This window comes from Apus apus, chromosome 1 (genome assembly GCF_020740795.1).
Source record: "Apus apus isolate bApuApu2 chromosome 1, bApuApu2.pri.cur, whole genome shotgun sequence".
NCBI classification, from domain to species: Eukaryota; Metazoa; Chordata; class Aves; order Apodiformes; family Apodidae; genus Apus; species Apus apus.
This window is the reverse complement of record NC_067282.1, coordinates 171,143,842-171,165,912: the sequence shown is the minus strand read 5'-3', so window position 1 is coordinate 171,165,912 and position 22,071 is coordinate 171,143,842. Positions and strand designations below refer to the sequence as shown.

Genomic DNA, 22,071 nt, shown 5'->3' with positions numbered 1-22,071 from the left:
CATATCATGATATTGCTGCACACCATTGTGTGGGGTGGCCAAGCTCTGCCTGAGCGAGCGGAGTCGGGGGGGGGGGGCTGGCAACAAGGATCCTGAGAGCTGGACTTGTGATAGTTTGCAGTGAAGAGATCAGAGCATGTTTTCTTTTGTATCTTTAAGGTAGATTTTTCAACATGCTCATCAGGACAGCGATCACTAGGATGATTGGTTTTGATGGGGTGTGGGTGGGCAAATGGATGTTTGCTGCCTGCATCAAACCGTGCATGCTCGAAGAGGGGTGTTTTGTAGTTATGTTTTGTGGATGATGATTGTACATGGAAGTTGCCCAGTTGTTGGGTGATTAATCACTAAATTTGATAGTGTCTTGAGTACCTCACTCAACCCTTAAAACATGCGAAGAAAAAGAGCACTGTCTGGGAAACTGGTGAGTGGGGGCTGACCACTGACCCCTGAGAGTCTGTCCTGATGCAATCCAAAAGCTGACTTTTCTTAAAAGTCCATGTGCTATAGATGACAGATGGATAACTAGGCTTCACCTTTCTGGTAGAGATAGGCTGGTAAATAGGGTGACAGTGGCTTTTACTCCCCCATTTAGCAGACTGCCTGATTATTTACTTTATAAATCTGTAAATATTTATATTTATTTAAATGTATAAATATATAAGACACCTCAACCTGAATGGAATGACTGTGTCACATGTGTCCTAATCTATTACACTGCAGGGGTGACTGGTTTCCAAGCAGGATGAGGGTCCAAAGAAATATTTAACATCACACACTTTCTAGTGCATTTATTCATTAAGCTGGCTATATTTTGCATTTGAATGTTCAGGAAGGTAGCTGGGCTGGTGACATGACTGCAGACTGCTTAATTTACCCCACCTAGACCTGCCCTAAGCAAATAACAAGTTAACAGCAAGAGCTGGTTAGAAGAGAAAGTCAGAACCATCGTGAAACTCACATCCCATTTTCTCATCCAGATTACGTAAAATATTCTTGGAGCTTCGCTCTCCTTTTTTTTTTTTTTTTCTTTTTTTTCTTTTACAGTATCAGGCTTCTTTTGTTGCCTTATGGTGTTAGCAGCTGTTGGAAATGTACAGAGATTGTTGCTGCCTTTTGACTCACTGCAGGAAGGGCATGATGCAAAACCTTCCCTGGTGGGGAAGGAAGGTGGGGAGTGGTTTTTGATTAATGATAACATTGCTGGGTGAAGATATGAAAATATTTGTTCCCAGTCTTTGATCCAAGTAGCTTGCCAACCAGCAGCCCCACAGACAGCTGTTAGGAAAACAGGTAGGGAACAGAGCCCTATGTTGTTCTGATGCAGTCCTGTTTATCTTAGAGGAATGTAAAGCTTTGTTTCCCAGAGAGCAGGAACCACACTACAGGAGGTAGCTTTTTTTCTTACTGATCCGTGGCTTCTTCTAACCAGGGGCACTGCCTAAAAGCTGCCCTCTGGACTCTTCCTCAGTGTAGAGGTGCCAGTCTGTTTGTGTGAACCTGGTTTCTCCCTGGCTCCCTGTGTGTTGCCTAGTGGTTCCCCTTCTTCCAGGGATCTCATTCTACAGTGGAACCTCCAGTCTTGCATGTGTTGTCTCATGTCAGTCTGCTCCATGGGAAGCCTGGATAAGAACTCACATATTCCCAATTTAGTCTGCAAATTGTATGTCTAAGTGCATAAAAATTCAGCAGTGGAGTGTTAGTCCTTCAATACACTTACTGGGAAGTAGGAAACCATCACCAGTCATATGTAATTGAAAAGGAATGTCAAATAACTCATACTAGTTATACTTCTGGGGAGTAGTCCTCTTATTCCTACCCAAAGCATAAAGAAGTAGCTGGTTTTCCAGAATGAGAACATAGTGGTTTCTTGTAGGTCTTGTGAGAGATCTCGAGCAATAGCCACCTTGTTGTGTTTCTTTCTCCCTTTTATTTAAACTGTTGTAAGCCTCCATTCCTGCAGCATAGGTCCCAGTGGGGACGTTGCACCTCTGGTTCCTGTAACCATCTGATCCTTTACTGCCAAGTGGAAGAAGCTACCTGTATACAAAAGGCTGTTTTGTGCTTTCTTCTGAACACAGAGACAGAGCTATAAAATGTAGACAAGCATTTTAGATCTGGTTTGCCCTACAAAGATTATGCTGGTGAACAGTTATAATTTTATTTTTTTTTTTAATTTCCATGAATGTTTATTTCACAAGTGATATAAAAACCCTTTTAAAAATGAGGTAAATCCCTTCATCACGTCATTAAAGATACACACCTTACATTATTGTTAGATATTCCAGATGACAATTTTTTTCCAGAGGTAATTTTGCATCTTGATCCTCTTTCACCCGTGACCTTTAGTTTTCTTATGACTCTCATTTATTTTCTATCTACATCTGTTTTGGCTTGCTGAAAAAAGAAATTCACGTATTACATGGAAGAAAAAAGGAAGAAAATGCATTTGAGAGGTTTTACATACTTAGCAAGGAAAGGGGTTGTTCACTGAAGCCTCTTTTCTTAAGCATATCTTCTGTATATTGTCTTGGCAAACATTTTGCATGTAACCGTGTTTCAGTTGGGCTGACACAGAGAAGCCCACATGACTGTTTCCCTCTGGGTGGGTACAGACTGGGGGATGCAGCCGCTTCCACTTCACTTCCCATCTTGATTCAGATTTGGAGCACCTGCAAATTCAGGATCCTGGTCATAAAGTGAGGAGGCTGCAAGGTGGAGTGCAGTGTTGTTTTTCATATAAAATATAGATAGCATCCTGAATCCTTCAGCCACTTCTCTTTTCTGTGATCCAGTTCTCAATCAAGAGGACTCTCCTAAGGATGAGTTTTGGATCAGCTCCTGGCCCAGCTGATCATAGAGCCATGCTGCTTGGATGCAGAATGGTCCTCTGAGAAGATAAACCCAGTAGGTCTTTGGGCACCTTTTCTTTGTGGATAATTCCTAGAGAAAATGGAAAAAATCATCTTCCCTTTACCTTTGGGAGGAAAATTTTCACCATGGTACCCCAAGAGGTTTTCAAGAAGATACATTACAGCTAGTCCTGTGGACCAATGGAGAGCTGCAGATGCCCATTTCAGGTATTTTGCCTGCTAATGTGTTGCTGTGAGCTGGATAACCGGATAAAATTATTTGCTTTGCCTGAATCATATCCTATGCTTCTCCCATCTCTTGCTCTGTCAGTATTTGCAAGTGTGTATGTAGCCATGGACAGCCCTCTTTTAAGGCTTTGTCTTCTCTGACAAAGTGTTTGTTTACAGCAAGATAAATACCATAATTGATTATTTTGCTTTACAAAGCAAATAAGTTCTCCTAAGTGAGAACAAAGCCGTGGTGACAGTTACTATGGGGTAGCAGGATGAGGTCAGCACCGTGCATCCTGCCTGCAGCTGACCTCACCTAGCTGACTTCAGGATAAAATCACGTTGTCTTGATTTCATTAAGCATTTCTATCACAACTGCCTTAAGAGACAATTCTGCAACATTATTCTCTGTTGAAGGAAAACAAGTGTGTAGCAGGGCTGAACACTACTTTTACATTTCCCAGTGCTCCTAAACTTGTGTTTAGAGGAACATGTCTCAGTCTATGCTCAGCTCTGACTTTTCCATATGCACTGTCCTCTCCAACTTTCCTTCTGCCATCCTTACCAATATTTTCCTTTACAGTAACCTTGAAGAGAGATTTTCTTATCTGCATATATGACTAATCAGTCAGGTCTTACGACTATTGTAAAGCAATTTGTTTGAGGTAGGAATCAGAGCGTGAAACTGGGACTGAGGAAGCCAGAACTCTAGTCCTCGCTCTACTACTGACTGATTAGATACGGCCTTCAGCAAGTCAATTTGGCCTTGGTTTTCAGATGTGCTGATTTAATTTTTAGTCTTTTGCCTCCAGTTTTCTTTTCTTCCTTCTCCAAGGGAGTTGCCCACGGTATGCAAACCTGCTATTTCATTTTACTTCAAATATATCTCAGTCTGAAAGTCAGGAGTAGAAGATGTTTTTGGAAATGACGACATTGTGTGTAATGTTCCTTGCTTATCTGCTGCTCATAGTTGCACTGAGAAGGAGCTCTTTCTTGCAAAGTATTTTAGGTGAATAAATGCACTGTAAGTTACATTCTGAGAACTTGATTTTTTCTTCTTTATGCATTACCTGTAACTTCTAAGAATATTCCTGAATTTGTTACAGAATCTGTAATCACGGGAAGGAAAGCAAGGGTGTATTCTTAAAATTGAGGATTATATATAGGGTAATTCAGAGGTAAGTCAGTATGAGAGGGTGGAAGGAGTAAAATCTTTGACAGCTGCATTTGTGAACTATGATTTTGCTGGGTTCTTTATATTCTTTTCCCCACAATTAGCAGATAGAGCTAAAGACAGGAACAACTTATTGGAGTGAATGAATACAAAAAAATAAGTGGTTTTGGAAATACATAGAATCCATATTTCCAGTTGTAATTAGGCAGCTGCTGTCTGTCTGAGACGTGTCCTTAACATCACTGTTTTGGGACAGAGCAAGGGTCCTCTCCTTTGGCTGAACCATCTTTCTGAGATCCTTTGTGGGATCTCCCAGCAGGAGCCTCTCAAGCTGGGCTGGGCTGGGCTGCACAACACTCACAGCCTCCCCGACACCCACCTGCCCAACAACCCCCCCTCCCCGAGCTGCCAGGCTTCACCCTTTTGCTGCCAGGTCCTTTTGTCTTACACAGGAGTAACTTGTCCCATGTGCACAGCCCTCATGGTGGGGGTGGAGAGAGGAGGGATCTTCACTGGTAGAGAAAGAGGAAGAGAGAAGCAAAAGAGGGACAAGAAGGGGCTGGCAGAAACCATCTTGGTCTTTTTATTCTTCTGTCTCCCATCACGCAGTCTGGATCTCCCAGGGCAGCCCCACTCTGGGGTTTGAGAATCATTGCATTAAGTTAGACAGTGAAAAAGGAGATGTAACATCCAGTGGAGTCAGTGAGGTAGAGTTTTCTGCAACAGATCGTTTCACTAACAGTTTGTAAACATCTATTAACCCTCTTTTCTTTAAAGTGTCCTCAACTTGCAATTTTGAGCCTTCTTTGGACTGAGATTGCCTGCTGGGGAGTCAGCACAGCATGTCCTAGACCTGGGGACAAGAACTGCCCTGCTTCCCTCACCAGAAAGAGAGGTTAGCAGACACAGGGCTTCTGATCTGAGGGAAGTGTGCATGCCTCCATGCCACCCACCCCCAGCCTACCTGAATTTTAAGATTAGTTGGCCATGATCCAGCGGTTGGCAGCATTACATAGACAAGGCCTCTAGATCGTGCTAAAGCACTGTGCCTAAGAGCAGTCTGTTCTGGTCCTTCCACACATCCCCATGCTTTCAAGTCACCTGTGGTTTTTGGCTGCAATTAAGAAGAACAAAAAAAATCTGGCAGTTCTGCTGTAGTTGAATTTGGCAGTCTCACTAGTTACTTCCAGTAATTATCTCCATGTCACAGATATGCCCTCAATGCCAGTTTTAGGAAAAGCTTCTACCTTTCTGCTGTTTGAGTCAGGAAATGAGTTATTTAGGAAATTGCTTTCCTATGAGAACAGCCCCTTCTTTACAAATGCTCTTGCTGTGGTCTTTTTGCAAAAGGCTGCATTTGAAATTTGAAATATGCTGATGTGCAAATCATTTCAATAGCTGACCTGCAGGATCTGTTGGCAGGGCTGATGGAGGCAGTTTGCTCTGCTCCCAGCTGCCTGTTTGGTTTTGGCAGCCACACGCCTTCTGACCCAGATGCCTGCAGCCTCTTGTCCAAGTTAGGAGCTAGGCAAACTTCACACGCTGTCCTCTAAATGCACCTCAGCTTATTATCTGTGGGAAGAATTAGACCTAAAGCTCAGGTTGCCATTTGCCTCCTAAATGTATTTTAAATGGACCCAGTAAAGCTGGATTAGGGATTTACAGTGGTAGATGTGCCTGCTGGGCTCCCACCGAGGAGGGGGGCGAATCACTGTGTTTCCTTGTAAGGGTATTTGCCCGACTGCAGAGCCATGGTGAGTGCTGAGGAATAGCAGGCAGACCTCATGAGAGCAGCAAAGCACATAGAGACAGATCCTCCTGAAAGAGCAGATGCTGAAGCAGATGTTAAGTCCACATCGAGGACTGCAGAGGACAGAGTGTGGGGGTTGTGGCAGGAGATTGCTTCCGGGGCATGGATGTGAAACTGTTAGGTACAGCTCACAGTGTACTTCTCTGTTTCAAGTCCTCACAGCCCTGCCACAAGCCTCTGTTAAAAAGTTTTGCAGAGTTTTCCTAAGTTAATGTAAAAACAGGTCTTTGAAACAGATTTTATTTTTTTTAAAGACTTCCAGACCCAAACAAAATGAAGGGAGATGCTCTAATGCATACAGAAAAGCGTGTGAGCTTTTTAGCATTGTTCTGCTGTGATGTTACATTCAGTGGTGTTTCTGACATATCTTGAGATCTGCAAGTAGACTGCCAATTCACCAATTACTTTCTGGCCTGGAGGTACAACCCATCTTTCAATTATCCTGTGACTCTGCTAATTTGGTCGCATGTTAGGGGAGGAGGGAAGCACCCACAGTGTTAAATTACCTGCCCATATGGGCATACACATCTGTACATCTATTGAGTCACATGAATATAACCTCTCTTTGGCAGTGCATTGCTGTGGTTTCTCTCCAGGTCTGGCATTCCAGACACCAAGTGCAGGTGGGAAGACCTGGTGCTGCCCCACGATTATGTGGGGAGGGTCTGGTACTGCCCTGAGGGTCAAGAGGTAGAGGGTGAATGATGCAGACAATATACTGGAAACGGAAATAAGCGCTGATCAGCAGAACTCAAATACAAGGTGTGAGGAACGAAGACCATCCTTTTAAAAACAAAAATATTTTTGTATGTTTTTTCTGAATGCAGTTTTTTAACAGTTGGTGTTGGCAGGATTGCCTTTGTAACAGCACCTGTCTGGACAGATCTGGGATCCAGTGTGTACATGGCAGTAGAAAGTGCTTGTGGCTCATGCAGTCTGGTGCTTTGTGCCCCAGAGAACTTTGTCTTCCTCTCCCACAGGGAGGTTTCCAACTGGTTACCTTGGTATCGTTACAGAAGTCCCCCCCTGCCCTGGTGCTCAGCCTGCTTTCCTCCTGGGGAGCTCCATTTCACCCGGAGGGATGGCTCAGCTGATGAAGCAGCTGCTGTGCTGTGGCAGATTTCAGCCTGGTGCTATTAAAAAAAAAAATATATATATATTAAAAAAATTGGTCCCGGTTTATCCTAATCATCTAAACCCTAAATTGAGGCAGTCCAGCAGCTGCTTCACAAACAGCTGAGCTGCCTGGTCAGTGGGATTGGGAACCTCTGGGAGAGGGGCAGCTCGGATTGATAGCTAAGGGTGAGAGTAATGACGTATGTGTGCAGGGTGCAGCAGTTGTGTGGCAAATCTCAGCACAGCAAAGATAATCAAAGCTGCGGGAGATGTCTTCATGAGTCTGTAATAGAGTGGTTTTATGTCAGTGACAGAAAAGAGAACATGTTGAAACAAAGTGTTCAAATCTTGTAGGAAAACAGCTATATTTAGCTGCTCTAAAAATTGCTTAGTGCCAGGCATGAAGGAAATGGCTGTGGCAACCTACGCTCCTCCAGTTTCACCTGTTGTGATGTTTCTTAAGCCTAGAAATACCTACAAAATAAGTAACATAGTCACTAAACCTTCCCCAGAAGAGGCATAAACAAACTGAATTCACTTGCCAAAGCAGCTATTGCTGAACTATGGGTTGACCTTGAGCTGTGTCGATTTGCTGTAATGCAAACCATCTGCACACTGAAACAATTAAAGCCTTCAGATCTCCTAGGAGTTTCCTTCCTCCGATTATAACTTGTGTGCTGTGGTAGAACGCAGAGGTAAACAGCTAGTTAGTGTGGACCTCTGTGTCTGTGTAATTTTATGGTGCCGCACATATGAAACCATTTTCATTTGAAGCAGCAGTCGGCTTTCAAGTAGAAAATATAGCATATGCTTGGTACCAAATGCTGGAGTCATAGCTCACAAAACATCTGCTTTGCCTCCTCTGCTTCCCTTCCCCCAGCTTCTCCTTTGGACAAACCATTTTCTATGACTTTTAACCACGATTCCGTAAAGCTCAGGTCATGCTGGAGAGGCAAGGAATAGGGACTGCCCCTGTGCACGTGTCTACCTCAAACCCACCTGTCTTCTCAAACAGTGGTATGAAAGTAGCTTCTGTGCAATGAGTCTGTAGCTATGTTTGTAGAAAAAGGATTGGACAACAACTGGAAGTGATTTTAGAAAAATCTTGCTTACTTTCCAACTAGTTCAGTTCCCAGAAGCTCAGAGTTTACACCTCTTTAAAGCCTTAAAAAATCAATCCACGGCCATGGCATCAGAGTCTGGACATTGCTGCAGTGGGAAAATACCAGAGATGTTGCTTCTGTAGGATCTCTGTATAATTTGTGATGTCCTGCAAATGGCAGAATTTCATAGTAAAAGCTCTGCAGTGTAAAACCTCTTTTTACATGTTCTTCCACCATTTCTCTCCATTCAGATAGTAACAGCATTAAAATTTCAAATCATCCCTTTTAAAATCCAGGTGAGGAGTAATCATCCAAGCTTAGTAAAATAAGAAAGTAATTTTATTTTCTAAGAATAGTGGGTTTTACTGGTTTTAGAAAACAAGATTAGCATTGTAAACAATATAAACAAAAGCAATGACAGTAGAATTAAATTACTTAAATATTTCATGTTTCAAGTTAAGAGCAGAGAAAGGCTGAGGGGTCCACGCTGCTGAGATGGCATGATTTCTGGTGTTGACTACCACTAAAAGCACCTCTTGGGTTTGTTTTGAAGGAAACACACTGATTTGCTATAAAAGAGGGCCCACAAACATGTAAATGAACTAGCATGTAAAATAAGGCTATCACAATACTGGACTCTGGGACTGAGCTGTGAAACTGAATTATTTGGCAGCGAAGGTCCAAGTCCTATAAATTGTAGGTCTTATTATGCATGTGAAGTATAAAAGGCTATCTCTAACAAATAGGGAAAAGTATGTCAAGTGCTAGATTTAGTTTCCTTTGTGACCTGAATACTGGCCTGTGTCTGACCTGTGCTGGAGGCTAGAGAAGTAAGGAGGGTTGTGGTCGTGCCCTGCACTGCAGGGTTGGGAGGAACATGTTAAGCTCAGGGCAGTCAGTCGTGAAGGAGACATATCCCAGCTTACAAGTCCTAGTCTTTGAGACCTAAATATATGCTGTTTGTGTTTTACTTTTTATAGCATTTGTGGGTTTTTGTTAAAGAAACAGGTAAGAATAAGTCATATCAACTTGCCTGCATCTGCCCAGGGCTCAGGCTCTGACCTCTTCACCCATGGCAGGACCAGACGTGGCAACAGGCAGAGGCATAAGTAGATTCTTTCCCTCAGGGTGAGATGGTTCTCCTGCTGCATCTAAGTGCAAATATCGCATATTTTCCCTCTGATCATATCTTTTTTTCCCCCAAAGAGCTGCCACTACTACATCATGTAGATAGAGGAGATCAAGAGTCACAGAAGCAGGAAACCTCTGACATGGCTACAGCCCTGTGCAGTCTGCAGCTCTGCTGGACTTGTCATTGATGTAAGGCACCCTCTCCTTCCCTTCCTCTTCCCTCCATATGTGAAGCTGGGAGCCTGACTTTAAATCTGCTAAATTGAGGATTCAAGATGCTGTGCACATCATTCCACAGTTTTGAAAGAAAAAAAAGCACCATATTTACATTTTTTTCCTTTCCATTCTTCTAGTTCTCCAGTATCTTCTCAGCCCTGGTACTTACACTTTCCTTACCTATCCTTCCACATAGAGTACTTTTCCTATAATTATCCTTTTTAATTTTTCAGTATGTGTTTTTCTAAATCTTCCTTCAAAATTAGAAACATACATCTCAGGTTTCGTAGGCAAGTGCTCTTTTTCCACCCAGAAATCTGTCTGGTCACTTGTCCTGGGATTTTCAGGAATTCTGGAAAGAAAAATCTGATTCTTCTTTCAAAATATTATGCTTTTTCTTTGTTTTTTACTTTGTCTGATTTGCATATTTCTCAATTCCATTTGTGGAGGTTTTTTGTTTGGTTGCTTTGTGTTTTTTTTTTGTTTGGGTTTGGTTTTTTTTGTGTCTGTGTGTGTGTTTTGTTGTTGTTGTTTTTCCAGTCCCTGCACTCCTGTTTCTTCTTTAAACTGTTCTATTTTTTTGTTCCTTTGCACCAGTGTTCTTGCAGCAAGGAAGATCATGACAGCAAAGGTGGGAACTGGTAACCTCTTGTTCCAGTGAATGGGACATGGACCAAATGTGAAAGGAGTCAGTGAGAGCTAAAGGAAAGCCTGATGCAGGGCAGGATATTCAAAGGTAGTCACATCCTGCTGAAAATGTGAAAAATGTTAATCTTATGCAGCACTGCAAAGAGAAAAATAATCACCTTGCACTGGCAGCTGGCAGCTCCTTCATTGCCTGCCGGGCCTGCAAGCTGGGGAGCAAGGGGGCAGGCAGGAGCACAGAAGCAGGGCTGCCCTGCTGCTACCACCAGCATTTCAGCTGGCAGGGCTGGCTTGGCTAGTGTTGGGCACTGAACTTCAAGGCTAATTTGTTTTTGAGATTTTTCCAGCTAGGGGTGGACTGGATGGATTAGACAAGCATTTCAGCAACAAGTTGTTGGATCTGTTGTTCTGTCAAATAGTGCTGTCTTTCTGGGATGCTTGTCTTCACGGGCTGTTGTCAAGATGATTTACTAGAAAGTCCTAAACTTGTAGACACAGTTTCTAGAGGGTTTCTACTGTCTATCACAATCAGACTTATTAAACAGAGAAAAGTATCATCTCATATTGTCACAGTAGGACAGGACAAAGTCTTCTTCTTTGTCTAGGAAAAGACAATGTGGACGTGATTCCCTGCCCAGAAGGCCCCTTCCCCCACCAAGTCACCAGTTTGAGGACAGATGCTGAGAATCAAATTGCAGCTACAGCACATTAGGGCTCACATTTTCGTGGTATCCACAAGCATGCTGAGCTTCCACAGTTGTGGTTTCTATACTTAAACCAGAAGATCCTAGTTAATTTTACTGCCTTGAGTATTTTTACATACTGTTAGCAATTAGGAGGAGAATTAAAAGTAGAAGATTGTCTGTTTTCTGTACACTTTATTATAGAATATTTCCTTAAGATTATATGTTCATGTACAGCAGCTCTGCTGCTTGCTCTAGCAAGACGAGGGTACTTACAGAGAATTAGATGACAGAACCTCCCAAGCCTCTGAGCTTCCCTTCTGCCAACCTTAGCTTATACTTACGCCTGCCTATTCACGTCAATGGGACTGTGTGAGTAAGGATGAATTCTTGACCTGTTTATTGAGTCGGGGCTTTGGGGCTGCATTTGAGTGCTGACAGACTTGTGAACTGACATTGTTAGGGCTGGCTACAGTGTAAGCTAAGAAAGCCATTGCTGCAGGGAACAGATTGCCAGATGTAATGTGGTTTTCAGCTTTGAACTCCTGCTACTGCTGGCACATCCACCAATCTGTCTGTGCCATGGAAATCCAGCCTTTGAAATGAGAATGAGTGGCACGGCAAGACTCACTTCAGTGTGTTTGTGCAGCACTTTGAAACACTCTGATTAAACGTATGGCAGACATGAGATATCTGTTCATTGTTTGTCTTGTAAAATCTACTTTTTCTGATTTGTGACAAGAAAGTATCTGTTTAATAATTTATTTTATAGTCAGCTATTAGCAAATCTGTCTGCTTTGGAGAGCACTTCTGCTTAACTGGAATGCAAATACCCTGAAGAAAACTGCACACAAATGGCGTAGAGGATTGCATTATGAGCTTTATCCAAATCCTTTCAAAGGCAGTGGGGATCCTTCAGTTGGTCCTGGTGGAGTTTGGGCAGAATGTGGGAAGGTTGGTTCTCATACAGAAAACGAGGCCAGACTCCGTGGCAGTGTCTTCAAACTATAGAAGGGTACAGTTTGATCTCTATAGCTTTAGGTTGGAACCAAGGTATGACCATAGTCCTCCACTATATGCATGTTCAAGTTTAGGAGTAGCTCTCTTGATTTCAGACTGTGCAGATGAGTAGGTGGCCACATGTTTGGGACATCATAAAAAAGGAGACAAGCACAATCTCCTCTTTCTGTCCCTTTTCTATCTTTCTTCAAAATAATATAGCTCTGACTGCTCCAAGCACAACCCCAAGATGGTATGAGGGAGTGCTCTGAACTTGCTCTGGATTCTGTTTTCTCTGACCTGTCTAAGTATGATAGATGAAGACCACGAATTTGGTGTGTGACTGGAAGTGTGTGAACATGTGAGTAAAAAAGAGATTACATGGGTTATTTTTAGTGTCCAGGTATCCCTTTCATTTTGAGCATTTTGGATTAAAGAGTCACACTGAAAGGACTTGAAGGATCAGCCAGAATTCAGAATTTCAGGAGCTGGAAGAGGATTCCTGATAATGCCGTCTGAGGTTGCATCTGCCGTAGCAAGTACATGTCCCCATGGCATTTCTTCACCAGGACATGGAGAGAAGCTGCTTAGCTGGCTCCTGTTTGTGCTCAGTCTGCACTCATGTGCCTGTGTGGCTGGAATGACCTTGTTTGAATTAACGAGTCTCTGAGTATGAATCAAAGGGTAATTGTCATTGCTGCCAGTGGTACTAAACAGACCTGAGCTATTAATTCAAGACAAATGGGAGAAATGAGTAAACAGAAAGTTTACTGGTGTAAGGAAACTACAGGCCTGAGTCGATGCTCTGTGTTGGTTGTATTTCAACTTTATTGTTTTGCTTTGATCATTTGAAATTACCGCTGTTTTCAGCTGGAATGTAGGAAAAACTAAGCCCACATGATTTCTGGATTAGTTTTTCTGATTTTAAAGGGATAGTCTGTGACAAACTGTCTTTTCTTCCTCTGCAACTTCTTTTTGAGTAGTCTTTGCTATACAGCCATAATGTGCATAATGAACATCATGGAATAATTATATTTCCCTGTAAATATGTTACATAAAAGCCAAATCAAATATACTGTTAGGTACGAACACTCTTGGATTTCAGTCCTAAGCATATATTAAGATTTGGTATGTCCCATAGAGGTTAATCATCAGTAAAGCAATGTATGTGGTCAAGCCTTTACAGGATCAGGGCCAGGGCTTGCAAAGACACAAGTAGGCGGAAAATGAGAGAAAGTAAGAGACCCGCAGGAGTTCAGAAGTGACCAAAAGTGTTCCTGAAGCAGCCAGGCGCTGGGGACATAGTAATTATAATTATAAATATTGTTAGGATCACTAATGAAACTCTTCCTCCAAAACACTGGTGACATCAAGGGGCACTAATGCAGGTTTAGAGGGAGGGAAGGAAGTTTAGTCCCTGTGCTGACCCTTTTCCTCCCACAGCTCTTGTCCTGCTTCCCATCACTGCTCCCATCCCGCTGGAGTCCCCCATCCTCCCTGCATAGAGTTGCCACGGGTCCTGCTTTGCTGGAGCATAGGGAGGACCCAGGGGGAACCCAGAGGGAACCAAAGTCAGGGGAGGCAGAAATGAGGAATCTGTAGACTCTTCTCCTGAGACTCCACATTACTAGTTTTATTTTAATGAAAATGTAGTCTTAAATGCTACAGGACTCTCCAAGCCCACGCCCTATCTTGCTTTTAGCTTTCCTGCTCCTTTAATGCCTTTTCTTGTAGTCTGGCAAAAATCTGGATAAAACATTAAGGCTTGTGTGTAGACCTGAGTATCTTGGTCTTGGGGGGTCAAAGCAGCACTACTGGCTGAGTGAATGTTTAGTGGTTTTCAGTTTTTAATGAGTTCTGCCAGTTTCTATGTCAGAAGCTGAGGAGATGTTTTAGAAACATGTAAACATAATGCAGTTGTTGATGGAGTTAATGTAAACTCTATAGGATGTTTTATCTGTTGTCCCTTTGTTTAGTCTGGGAAGGAGAAGAATGGGTGGAGCAAGGAGAGTTCTCAAGTAGCCAAAAAGTTGCTGTAAAAACCAGTGGTGGACTGTTCGCCCTCCCTTTTGCCATAAAGCAAATGGGCAAGGTTAAGGATTTAAATGGGATGTTAAAAACTTCCTAACTGAGTGGGCAGTTTAAACACTGGAAGGGATGACCTATGGGAGAGATGCTACACTACCATGCTGCGTTTCAGGAATGGGTTAGCTAAAGGTTTGTTGGGGATGGTGTAAAGACCATGGCTCTTCTTCAGAGCAGAGGATGGGTTTACTGAACTACCCCTTGTAATTCTGTTCAACCATGCTTTCCTGTGGCATTCCAATCGCTTTGATAAAGTGATATTTTAATACAAATAGTCAAGTGAAGCTGCAGAACCTTGTGAAGGAGACCACCTTTATAAAATTCAATGTCAGTTTCTAAGGGTTGTTTCTGTTATGGTAGCTGAAAGTCCTAATCCTTGGCAGATTAATAAAATTATTCACACCTGTTTTGATATATAGAAAGCTTTAATTTTTCTTTTCTGTTGTTTTCTCTGAACTGGCTCTCCAAAGCTGTGAAGTGATTAAAGCTGAATTTTATCCTTAAATGTAGCAATGATTTTAAATACTGTTTTTCCTCCTGCACAACAAAGAACTGTGTTTCACACAGGTTATCTTTGCCTGTGATTGCTTTTATTAATATTTTATTCATGAGACTCTTGCTTTGGAACATAAAGCACCCTTTACAATTATTATTTTTTTTTAACTGGCTTGAATGGGCTATAGTTCAAAAATATTCTGAAATTCTATCTGTGTTACCAAGCTTTAATTAAAAAAAAAATGGTTGGTATTCTTCACAAGTGCATTTGTAGCACCAGTTGCTACTCAAACTTAATTATTTTTTTTTTTAAAAAAAGCATCCACCTCTTATTGCCAGTTGCCTGTGTGATCCTATGATAACTGATTGCCAGCTTAATTTCTCACTGGTTTAAATTATTTCTTGGAAGGACTGATGGAGAGCCTCATAGTGCTTGTCTGTGGTTTAAATCTCTCTCTACTGTGCCACATTCTTGGGATTTTAACTTCATTATGTTTGTCTAATGCTTCAATAATTCTACTTAAGAACAAGCATGCTTTCAGAAGGGTTATTATTAACTTTGAGACATAGCTGGTTTTGTTTTCATTATGAAGTGTTGTTTTGTTGTTGCTGACTATTTAAGAGGCCTGTCAGAGTGAACCAAAAGTAATGCAAGGCTGGTACTGTAGAGTTTTCCATGAAGCACCTAACAAAGAGCTTTGGATGAATCTTACCTGGGTAAGATAAACAAATCAATTTGAAAAGGTGGAAGATTACTTGGCTGGGGACAGAGACCATAAAGATATGAACACAGAGTAGCCTGGGAAAAGTGAAATCCGCAGGGGTGGATAGGATTTGGGTATGTTATTTGCAAGCACTGAGCAAATAAAAATTGAAAGGCATCACATCTGGTTCTACGTTCATGTGATTCGTTGGATTCAGTGTCACATCAGAAAAAAAAATAAGACTGTCAAAATTAGTAGACTTAAACCAAAGCTATAGTTGAGGAGTGAACTCATTTTGGAAAATATATCACAAGAGACTTAGATGTGTTTTCTCCATCGATTTTTGTTGCAGTGGGAGAAAACTATCTTGTAAATCTTTTGGTGTCATCAATATAAATGATGCTTGACAGACAAGGTGAATGCCATGCCTTTCTGCCAGAGAACATATAACTCGAGCCCAGGACATGCAATTGATCTCACACAGGTGGACTTGAGCTCCCTTGCAGCAGCTTATTGTCTCAATGATTCTCTTTGCCAGCTGGATGGCCCACCCACGCACTATCAGGTCTGAGGCTGCAGCCAAGCAAGCAAACAAGCAATACACACGGTGCCTTTTGTTGCTGGGGAGTCCATCAAGTGTGCCAGTGGGTAACATTTAAAAACACCTTTGTGGTTTGAGAACACAAGCCCCATCTGTAGCCCACCCGAGTCACTTAATATCCTTCACTTTAATCATGATTGTGGTCAGGGGTGTCTTATGCATAAGCTTCATAAACTGAGGTTACTGGGTCTCAGACAGGTTCAGAGGCAGGACCAGCAGTTCTCTGGTGGGACTTCCTTTTTAGCATGGGGTTGGATTTGGCAAGCCAGGTAACACAAAACTCATTTGTCTAAAGCAAGCATTTTAATATGTTTTAGTCCCATTCAAGTAACTTGGCATTCAACTTAGAGCTATTTTGAATACCATAGGGCTTTATAGTGCCAGCAAGTCAGCTCAAGATCTGACACTGTTAATTTAATCTGACACTGACTTAATTTATTTTTTTTTAAAGCTATGCGACCATCTAATCTGTCAGATGCCAAATGCCATACAACGATCTGGTAGAGTCAAGAGTTTATGGGAAAGTTGGGATTTAGTACCCCCTGGACTGATTAACTGGTTTTAGTTCTCAATGTGAGTTGTTCTGCTGGTGTTGAGGTGACTTTATCAATACATAGAGCATACTGGTGTGGGAAGAGCTCACGACTGCCAGAAACAGACCCAGACTCCACCTGGGCAGGGGAATAGGAACAGCTGCATGCAGCAGGCAAGGAGTTTGTGAAGGATCAGGGAGATGGGGAAAAGGGAAAGGAGACATCAGCTAATGGCATCCCAGAGACGTCTGTGGCCAGGCACTGAGACCATGTGAATGGACATACAGGCTTAGGCAGTGGCTTAGGAAACACACAGCTTCAAATCCGTTTAATCTAAGGCTGGTGCTGTTGCTGAAAGGTGTAGCCTGTCCTCCTTCTGATCCCCACAGCCCCATCTCCTGGGGTTTGCTCTGGTGGTGAGCGGCTGACGTGACTCACTTCCCCCCGTGGGACCACTGCTGTGGCACAGGGGACGGCAGGGGCGCCGGGCTAAGGGCATGCAGGAAAGGCAAGGCTGCTTTTCCAGGCAGCTGCGCAGCCTTAGGAAGCCGTACCTTAAACCCAGTATCCTGTTGGTGACAGCGACCAGCCCTAGATAAATTAAGGGAAGACATGAGCAAGTCTGAAGCAGGTAATTACGGCGTGACTTGGCCTTCGGGCATTGTCTGTCATTTCCCCCATTAACGCCGAGTTTGATGTACGACGCCCTGTGTCTTATCAGAACTTTTGTGCTTTTAAATATGTTTCCCAGTTGCAACTCTGGATGTTCCTGCTATCTGTACACATATCTAATCTCCGCTGAGTCTTCACAAACCTCCCTCCTTGCTACATCCTGGGGCAATGAATTCCATTGACTTAATAGTCCGTGGGCCCGATCCTGGCAGGAGAGGCCGGGGCCAGCCCCCTCTGGCCGCTGCCAGAACTCAGGGTTGTTACTGCTCTTCACAAGTGAGTCTACTGCCAATTGCAAAGCTTAAATTCAAAGATTGCTGGAACAACAAAGCAGGAAAGGCTTGGAATTATTTTGCCGTTGATTGTTTTTCAAGCGACTTTTTTCTTAAAAGTGCATAGGAGAGTGAAATCAGGTAATTATTAGGGAAAATGTTTGGGAACTTCTTCCTTTAGCAAGACCCCCTCAGCTTCCTCCTTGCTTGTAATTACAATTACTTGTAGCGACAGGAGGGGTAGTGGCCTTAAACTATAAGAGGGTCGATTTAGGCTAAACATTAGGAAGAAATTCTTCACTATGAGGGTGATGAGACACAGGAACAGGTTGCCCAGAGAAGCTGTGGATGCCCCATCACTGCAAGTGTTCAGGGCCAGGTTGGATGGGGCTCGGAGCAACCTGGTCTGGTGGGAGGTGTCCTTGACCGTACAGGGGGGTTGAAACTACAGGATCTTTAAGGTCACTTCGAATCCAAACCATTCTCTGAGCAGTGGCGGGGAGGGGGCGGGAGGCGGGGTGCTGAGGTGTCACTACGGGGCCGGGGGGAGGATCAGGAACTTCAGCCCGCGCCCGCCCTTTGATCTCTCGCCTCCCCGGCCCCCAGCCCGGACCAGGGCTGGCCTTGGCGGCGGGACCCCCGCTCCGGGCAGCCCGCTGCTGGGCCCGGGGGCTGGGGCGGCCGTCCCCGCCCCTCACCTGCTGCCCGCGGCGGGGGCGGGCGGAGGCGGGGCCGCCCGGCGGGCTCGGAGCGGCGCTGCCCGCCGAAACTTGTGCGGCAGGAAGGGCGCGGGGGGCGGGAGCAGCAGCTCCTCCTCCTGCGCTGCGGGCCCGCCGGCGCTGGGCGACGAGCGGCAGCGGCGGGGCCCCATGCGGCGGCCGGGACGGTGCTCTCCGCCGCCCGGCCCCAGCAGCAGCAGCACCAGCAGCCACCGCCGCCGATGACCTGGACCAGCAGCATGAGCAGCGGCTACAGCAGCCTGGAGGAGGAGGAGTCCGAGGAGTTCTTCTTCACCGCCCGCACCTCCTTCTTCAGGAGGCCGCCGGGCAAGACCCGGGCCGCCCCGCAAGTGAGTGTTGCGCGCCGGGCTGAGGGGCGGCCTCGCCCCTCGGGGCAGCTGTCGCCGGGCCGGGCCGTCCCCTCCGGCCTTCCCTCCGGCCTCGGCCTCCACGTGTCGCCGCTCCCGCCGCCGCGGGGCGCCGCCCGGGCACGGAGCGAGCGGGAGCGGTGGGGACGGGCTCCCCCCGCCGCGGGTTTCGAGCGGGGCTCCTGCGCGGTCTCTCTGGAGGAGCCCTGGTCCGCTCCGGGAGCCGCTGGGGTGCCCCGCTCTGAAGCCGGCCTGAGGGAGCCAGCCTGCAAGTCTGACCCCCCGAAGCCTGGCGGGCTGGGGATGTGATTAAAAAAATCACATGTTTCTGCGGTGAGTAACCGTGTTATCAGCGCGGCTACCGGCCCCGCAGGCAGCTCCGCTGAGGCGCGGCGGGGTCCGCCTCTCCGCTCCTCTCAGAGCTCGTTCCCAGAGGAGTGACAGCCTCTTCAGCTGTTTTGTTGGCAGGGAAGGGCCCTCAGAAGTGTTTTAAGTGTCTAGGTTTGAGCGTTCAAGATCAGGAAGTCACCTGCAAGTGGGCTTTGAAGCGAAAAGCTGATTAAAAGCAAATAAAAAACTTCAAATCAACCCCTTTTGTGGGCAGCGTTGAAATCTTGCTGGGCGGTAGGCAGAGTGGGAAGTGCTGGCGAGTAGAGGAAGCCCTGCCATAGCAAAACCAGCTCCTCTCTCCTAGGAGCAGAGCTCGCGTCAGGGATACAAAATGGAACAGTCCCTGTCCGATCCAGAGCGGTCGTTAAACCATATAGGGTAAATGTCACGTTTCTGTAGCTAAGCAGTCTAGCCCCCTCTCATTTTTCTCTTCCCAAAGCGCAGGATCTCTTTCTAGAGGTGGTTTGTACTTTTGGAAACGATAAGCTAGCAAACCTCCTTTGTTTATGCTAGCTCTTCTTCCCCTGCTCCCACTGTTGGCTGTGGCTTCGCTCGGCTCAGTGCCTGTTTTTTTTTGTACAGATTTTGGTATGTTTTTTTTTCCCTCTGGACTTTGGTGTCTATATTCCTGCTGCTGTGGAGACTTAGTTATAAACTTGGTTGTCAAAGCCTGGATACCTGGGGTGCCCTCTGGCCCACTCTCGGACCTGTCAAGACCCCATTGTTCATTGCCTGTGGCTGCTTCTCTAGGCTGTGTTGTGCAGCAGAAAGCCAACCTCAGTTTGTGTTTTTCCGAGGTTCTCCATCTGTTGTAATCTGTTTGTGATTTGCTTAAAACTTAAGCCCTCTAACTGCCCCTCAGGAAACTCCTGCTCCCGTTTGAGGAAGTGCACAGAGCTTTCTTGAGCTTTAGTTTCCTTTGCAGAGTTTGGCAGGGAGCCTGGGTACACCCTCTCCCTGCACCTGAGCTCGGGCACTTTGTGCAAATAGGCTTGGACCAGCTTTTTGTCAGGTCACAGCTGCTTCCCCAGGGTGCTTCTCACTGCACCCCTCCTCAGGGGTTGTCTTCTTCTCATCTATCTTGAGTTTCAGCCACCCACTAACCTGTGGTACTCTCTGGAAGCTGGTGATTCCTGCCAAGCATCCTTGAACTTCATCTGCTAACCTGTTTGGCCAGTGTTGGCTGCCACCTGGCCGTTAGAGAGGACCACAGAGTGATGGCACTGTGCAGACAGACACCCAGCTTCTGTCAGGCTGTGTGTAGCTGCTGTGTCATGAGGTGTGAGAAGGCTTGATTCAGATCCTAAAAACATACCCGTGTCTTTATAATGCTGTTGTATGAGTTGTCCTACTAAATACTGGTTGTATAAATAATAAATTGTGAAACGTGAAAATCACTGGATGTAGTGTTAACATGTCCTAGGAACAGGGGGATGGAAAAAAAAACAGAGCCTAAAATTTGATATTGTGTGCTACTAATGCTTCCCAAAAGAATACTGCAGGGAGGTGCTGCAGGATACATGTTTAAATACGTACCGAGTAGCCTGGAACAAATTCATTTGTATTGCTGACTCTGCAGCGTCAGAAGTACTCAGCTAAATGCTGCTAGTCACAAAGTTATTACCAGTTGCTCTGAGCTGCTGAGTTACAGAGGAAAGAAAAAAAAATCCCCAAACAATGCTGAATGTAGATTTCAACAGTCATGTGGCCAGTAAGAGTGAGTTTCCCCTTCCAGCAATAACAGTCATAATAAGCCTCTTTGTAGGGATGAGGATGTTGCTTTTGGTTTGTATTTGAGGTTTAGTCAAAAAATGCATACTATGTCCCCTTGAGCGAAGAGGAAAGAGGGAAGCTGTTAGCTATTGTTTCTGTGTCCTCCTCAAGTATACAGATACTAAGTTTTGCAGTGCGGTTTCTGTAGAAGACTTAAGTGCTGGCAATTACTTTTGTCCTGCTGTCTTAGCTCCCTCTGCCCTGTCTCGCTGGGAAGGAATGGGTTAGAGCGTTTGGCTTGCAGCTGTGCCTGCAAAAACCCCTCAGTAGTAGTAGTGTTTGGACTTGTTTTGTATGGATTTCCAAAGAAAAGAAAGAAAAAGGGAAATTAATTTTCGTCTTCTGTTTATTTGGGCTGGGCTTATTCACGTACCTCAGTTTCTGCAGTTGACACAGGATTAATGGATTCATACCAATTCTGGTGTAAAAATCTTGCGAACAGTACATTTGGGCTTTGCCTAAGATGGCTCATTTTCTGTAGGATGGTTAAAGGTTTGTCTCTTCCGCCTTCTCTCTACCACTTCTAAAAAACTGAAGCATGAAAATCATTGCAGCATATGACAGGCAGCATGGTCTTTTGGGGTCAAATCGAATTCTGAAGGAAGGCATGCTTTAATCTGAGGGCAGCGTGCATGAAATGCAGGCTGCTTTATGCTGTGTCGTTGCTTATGGAAGCTGAGCTTTATTCAAGGTTTTGTCTGTGTCTGTTGCAAAGTTTGTGTGTTGGAGGCTAGATTAAGCTCAGTGTGGCCCTGTTCTGTGTTTGAAATTACTCATTTATTAAATGAAAAAGGAGGAACTGAACTGTAAATATTTTTATTCTGCCTGTTTGACTAGTCATGTGAGGTAAAGTCATCCATGTGCATAGGCTTTTTGCAAGATCAGACCCATGCTTCTGTATGATCAAGATACTGGAAATTGTCCATTCCCTGTAGAGAAAATACTGAAAAAAGATGTTTTGCAAACTTTTGAAAGCTGATCCCTTTCTCTCCCCCTTTCTTCCCACCCACCCCCATCCTTTCAGGAAAAGTGAAAACAGTCGTGCCTGCTCCTGCAAGCCCCACCATATGTTGGAGGGATATGCTTCCCTTCTCTGTGCCAGTTCTGTGGATTCTCCCACTTTGAACAGGGTTGATGTGAATCCTTGCAATACCTCTTTCTCAGGTGGCTTGATGGGCAGTGGCTTTTCAAGCATTGTGGTTGGCATCTGGGTTAGCTCCCAGCCTTGTTAAGCTTCTGTCTTTGCTGAACATCACTGCAAACACGTGGGGACATCCCTGTGCTTTGTTCTGCCTGCTCTGCCTTTCAGTGTCCCCTTCTACTGTAACTCTAAGGGTTAGAAACACGACAAGAGGCTATGGGTAAGATCTCTGTCTGCCCTCACACATGAGGGTTCTGTGAGAGAGGACAGTATTGTGCTGTGGGGAGCACTACTTGGGGAGCTGGCAATGCTGTGAAGATCATGGGTCCCAGCAGTTAGAAGAGGGCAAATCCTGCAG

The 22,071-nt window shown here is 44.8% G+C and overlaps 1 protein-coding gene across 2 annotated transcripts in view; it reads left to right on the top strand.

Moving 5' to 3' along the window:
- Positions 1-22,071, top strand: part of RASSF3 (Ras association domain family member 3) — a 79,879-nt gene that overhangs the window by 12,741 nt on the left and 45,067 nt on the right. Inside the window, exon 1 of one of the 2 annotated variants that reach the window (XM_051634153.1) lies at positions 18,089-18,391. The exons of the other annotated variant lie outside the window; for it this stretch is intronic. Coding sequence (XP_051490113.1) covers positions 18,263-18,391 — 129 coding nt within the window. The 5' untranslated portion in view covers positions 18,089-18,262. Of the gene's footprint in view, positions 1-18,088; positions 18,392-22,071 lie in introns of those variants that run through there. 2 annotated transcript variants of the gene reach the window in all.